The sequence below is a fragment of the Vicugna pacos genome, chromosome 5, assembly GCF_048564905.1.
Source record: "Vicugna pacos chromosome 5, VicPac4, whole genome shotgun sequence".
Classification (NCBI taxonomy): domain Eukaryota; kingdom Metazoa; phylum Chordata; class Mammalia; order Artiodactyla; family Camelidae; genus Vicugna; species Vicugna pacos.
In genome coordinates this window covers 79465234-79470325 of record NC_132991.1, presented here as the reverse complement: position 1 = coordinate 79470325, position 5092 = coordinate 79465234, and the positions used below count along the sequence as shown (strand labels likewise).

Here is a 5092-nt window from a genome sequence, read left to right as displayed (position 1 = left end):
TGACCATTCTAATCAAGAATGGTTCATTGGCAGTGGTTGCTCAAAGGAGCAGCTGGCAGTGGAGGGGGATTAGTTCTCCTGCCAAATCTCCACCAACATCTCCACCTCAAAGAAGCTTAGAGTTTCAGTAAAAATTGTGTGCTTGCTGTCCAAATACAGCTCAAGAGCAATCTCCATCTCCTTCCCACTGAGTTTCCCTCTAGTCCCTCCCAGTGGCAGACTCCCACAAGGCCTTCCTACATGGGACTCCTTCTGAAGTCTCTACTGTACAAAGTCAAGTCCTTTCCCCTTTATTCATGTCAGGCAAGTTGGAAGCTTTCAAATGAAAATAAATGCAAGAAAAAGAAGAGAATAGAACTAGTCATCCACAGAGTGGAGAATTCAGATAATGGACCCTTAACTCCATCTTCATGCCTGGTTTCCCTGCTGGGACATATGGACCCTGGGAGTCTCTGATGCACTGTGACCATTTGCCTTAATCTGTTCTCCAAATGTAGATGTGGGCAGGGCTCAGGGAGGTGTCGTGCTGTGGTGTGGCTTCCCTAGCTCACTTTATTCATCAAGTTCCCTTTCAGAGTGAAGTCACTCTGGTCTCTGAGCTCCAGGCTCTTACAGTTGGATGCACATGACTGGTGACTAAGGTAGGAAGCCACCTCTGTTTGCCAGAACTGTCACTGGGGTAGGGCGACTTGCTTTGACTCTATTCTAGAAAATGCATCCATTTGTCTTGGACCTGTGATTTCTGCTCGGTTGGTTTCCTGCTGCCTCCCTTGTGATGGTATATTCAAACCTGACCTCATCTATGGCTGTAGTTGGTGACAAGGAGGCCACAGCCTTCTTACCTCCTCTCTTCATACCTCTCCTTTTTATGGGGAAGAGGATGACTTTCCCCAGTTGGATGTTTACTGCTTTGCTTTAAGACTTTGTCTGCTGTGAAAATGCATTACTGGCAGGGATAATGAAATACATGGATCTGAATGAACTCATAGGACCTCAGGCCTGGAAGCAACTCAGGGGTTATTTACTCCATTTTTTTCAATTTACAGATGAGAAAATGGAAATCTGTAGAGGGAAAAGGACCAGCTCAAGGTCACACAGCTTATTAATGATAGAATCAGGATAGAATGAGGACTGGATACCAGCTACTCTTATTTTCAGTCTTGGTAACTTTCCTTAGGTTTTCAGATTGATCTCTGAAGAGCCTTGGGGGTTTTGGCAGAACCTCTTAGCAGCTGTCTGTGTAGAGAGAGCAACCCTTCCTCCTTCCCCAGTAGATGAACTTTTATCTGTTTTACATATTGGGCTTCTAGTAGGATTTTGCTTCAACCAATGCTTCACAGTTTAAAAAGATATTTGAAGACAGCTGGATGAGTCTGTGGATGTTTAGGCGTGATTTCAGGGACCAGGATGGGAACTTCTCTCAAATGCTAACACTTCCTTTAGACAGAGGAACAAAACATTTATTGCTCCTCTCGATAGAAGGCTTAAAGTACGCTTGAATGCAACCCACTGCTGTCATTTCCTTCCCTCAGCAGATTTTAAGAAGGTCAAACAACAATCAGGAAGGACATAGGAGGGAAGATGACATAGAAAGAGATATCCGAGAGCAGATTTGCCTCCTTCCATTTTTCTTAATGCTGGCTTGCCCCGAATATGTAGGATCAACCTGGTCCTCCCATGTGAGTGCACAGACATGGCTGGGGATGCAGACGGTCAAAGAGAGCACAGAGGTAGTGTTTTAGGTAGAGTTGATGCCGTTATAGGGCTGACCAATAGCAGTTTTTTTTCCCTGTAATCCATTTTTTTCCCTTTAATCCATTTTTTCCCCCTGTAGTTCATCTTTTCCCATACTCAGGGCAGACCTCAGAGTTACAGGAAGTTGACAGCATGGTGAAGCTGATCTCTAAAGAAGTTTGGGTTGCAGGTGAGGGAAGGGATCTTCGGTTGCCAAGGCAGCAGAGAAGCAAAAGATAACCCAGTAACTGTGCTCCCATCCATGATGAGAACGACTTGAATCTGAGTTATTAAACCATCTTTCTTTCCTTCTAATCTTTCAACTAGATCAAACCATGACTATATTCGTGGCAGATTTTTCGAATTACACTGATTGGCTGTTTGATGATGAGTTTGGAAATTTCACTGGCACGCCACCCACAGAAGAACATTATACTCCCTGTAAGATAGACACTGAGACACTCAACAAGTATGCCGTGGTTGTCATCTATGCCCTGGTCTTCCTGCTTAGCCTGCTGGGAAACTCCCTGGTGATGCTGGTCATCTTATACAGCCGGGTGGGCCGCTCTGTCACCGATGTCTACCTGCTGAACCTGGCCATGGCTGACCTGCTCTTTGCCCTGACCTTGCCGATCTGGGCTGCCTCCAAAGCAAAGGGCTGGATCTTTGGCACACCCTTGTGTAAGGCAGTCTCACTCCTGAAGGAAGTCAACTTCTACAGTGGTATTCTACTGCTGGCCTGCATCAGTGTGGACCGCTACCTGGCCATTGTCCATGCCACACGCACACTGACTCAGAAGCGGCACTGGGTCAAGTTCATATGCTTAGGCATCTGGACCCTGTCCTTGATCCTGGCCCTGCCCGTCTTTCTCTTCCGTGAGGCCTATCGACCGCCCTATTCAAGCCCAGTCTGCTATGAAGACTTGGGTGCCAATACAACAAAATGGCGGATGGTGTTGCGGGTCCTGCCCCAGACTTTTGGTTTCCTCGTGCCCCTGCTGGTCATGCTGTTCTGCTACGGATTCACCCTGCGCACGCTGTTTGCGGCCCACATGGGGCAGAAACACCGGGCCATGCGGGTCATCTTTGCTGTGGTGCTCGTCTTCCTGCTCTGCTGGCTGCCCTACAACCTGGTCCTGATCGCAGATACCCTCATGAGGATGCGGGTGATCTCGGAGACCTGTGAGCGTCGCAATGACATAGGCCGGGCCCTGGATGCCACTGAGATCCTGGGCTTCCTCCACAGCTGCCTCAATCCTCTCATCTATGTCTTCATTGGCCAGAAGTTTCGCCACGGACTCCTCAGGATCATGGCCATTCATGGCCTGATCAGCAAAGAGTTCTCAGTCAAGGACAGCAGGCCTTCCTTTGTTGGCTCTTCTTCAGGGAACACTTCTACCACCCTCTAAGACCCCTGCACAGGGCTCTTCCCTTCCCTTCACCATCCATTCCAAGCCTCATATCCTCTGACTGTTCACAGTCTGCATGTCAAGGCAGCCTGCCATTCTGGTTACAGGGAGTTGCTGAGGCCACATCCTTACCAGGCCCCCATTGTGTGCCCTGGCCCCACCTCTTACCATAATCACCATGTCAACTGCTAGAGCTTGGTCCATCCAACCATTGAGCCCACAGCCCTCTGTCTTCTGGCAGAGAGTCTTTGAAGACACTCTTTTAAGTAACTATAAAAGTTCCCACCATTGGGAACCAGTGATGTCAAACATCATTAGTTGCTTCCCCAACTTTCTCTTTCCTTGCCTTCTAGCAAAGTCCCTTGAGAGAGGCTGAGAATGACAGACACTCACTTTCTAAGACTCTCTTCAGCCAGGAGTGGCCATATCATCTGGTTCTGACTAATAAGACTTAAAGGTAGTAGTGTGCTGGTAAACCTTTCTTCTTGGGGGAAAAGCCCTGATTTGTAGTATTTGCCATGCTCTATGGCGTAAATAAATGCTCCCACCATGGCCGATTTCAAGGGTGATAGTGTTTAGCAACTAGCTCAGGAAATTTAGAAAATGTAATAATCTGCTTTCACAAACAGGTACAAAGTGGCTTCTGTGCACCATTGCTTAAGAGGAAGTCTACTGGGGCCAAGGGACTCCTAAGAAATATTCCTGATTAAATACACACACACACATACACACACACAAACACACTCTTGGTTCTTGTCTTTGAATATAGTTATAACATATGATGTGTGGAGCTGAGGCAGCCACTATTTTGACAATGAGGCAAAAAGTGTGCCTGATGTTTTTAGGCTGATGGAGCCAAAGGATAAAGAGAACCTGAGAATAAAGAGTTCAGAAATAAACCTAAGCATAAATGGTTAAATGATTTTCAACAAGGATGCCAAGACTATTCAATGGGGAAAAAATAGTCTTTCAACAAATTGTGATGGAAAAATTTGATATGCACAAGCACAAGAAGGAAATTGGATCCTTACCTTACACCACATACAAAAATTAACTCAGAATGGGGTTGAGATTGGAGTCTGAGATGAAGTCTAGGGGGACCAGGCATGGGATGGCAGCTTGTGATAAGGTGGATGGTCAGAGAAGGATGAATGTCAGGAATAGGGAGAGATCCAGAAATAGAGGCTGAGGATGAGGTTGAGTGAGATTCAGGGAGGGTGGAGATGGGGTTGGGACCAGATATGGAGTAAAGCTTAGGAATGGGATGAATTTGGGGGTAAGCCTCAGGGAGGGGTGTTAGAAATGGAGTGAATGTCAGGAGTGGATTAGTGGCTATAATAGTGGCCGCTGCTATTTAGTCTAGTTAGTGGCTGGAGCAAAACGGTATCACTGGAAGGGTCACCATCTTCTTTGGAGCTGTGTTTAAGATGCTCTTCCTGAGAGCAGGATGGAGATGCCTTGGACTGTATACTTGAGACTCTACAAGCAGGTTAGTGAGGAAGGAGTTAAGGGCCCAAGCCCTAAGAGATACATTTGATTCAGGAGAGAAGACAGAAGAATGTGGAAAGAATCCAAAGAGGAAGGCTGGGAACTGGGCCTGGCAACCTCTGTCCTCTCCCTCCCTCCCCTAATTCCCCTTCCACCCCTTCTACTGTGTAACTCAATGCTCATCTTCCTTTATCCTCTGCTGCCTCAAAGACAACTCCATCGGGGCTTCAGTAAGTAAATAAGGATACATACTGGGTCTGGGGAAATACAAATGACTAATACATGTCTGAAAAGTAGCTTGGCCTCGCTAGTAACCTGCAAAGTGGGAACCAAACAGCAGTAAATAACTTGGAAGTATTTTAAACAAGGCAGGGATGTAGTCAGAATTCTCTTCAAACAATACACATTGTTCAGTTAGATTTTTAAATGGAGTGTGTAGTTCTCTGAGTATAGCTCAATGG

General features: G+C 46.5%; 1 protein-coding gene across 2 annotated transcripts; it reads left to right on the top strand.

Moving 5' to 3' along the window:
- Positions 1 to 563: 563 nt before the first annotated feature.
- LOC140696663 (C-X-C chemokine receptor type 2) lies at positions 564 to 3700 on the top strand. Of its 2 annotated transcripts, none has more exons than XM_072962119.1 (2): positions 564 to 641; positions 2062 to 3700. In XM_072962119.1, the coding sequence occupies exon 2, from the start codon at positions 2070 to 2072 to the stop codon at positions 3141 to 3143; it is 1074 nt and encodes a 357-aa protein (XP_072818220.1). In that variant the 5' UTR covers positions 564 to 641; positions 2062 to 2069; the 3' UTR covers positions 3144 to 3700. The 2 variants fall into 2 exon arrangements, with proteins under 2 accessions (XP_072818220.1, XP_072818221.1); XM_072962120.1 differs by lacking the exon at positions 564 to 641 and adding an exon at positions 651 to 679.
- The last annotated feature ends 1392 nt before the right edge of the window (positions 3701 to 5092 follow it).

Bases quoted from the DNA above. Each gene is read 5' to 3' on its own strand.
- LOC140696663 (XM_072962119.1), top strand. From the start codon at position 2,070: ATGACTATATTCGTGGCAGATTTTTCGAATTACACTGATTGGCTGTTT.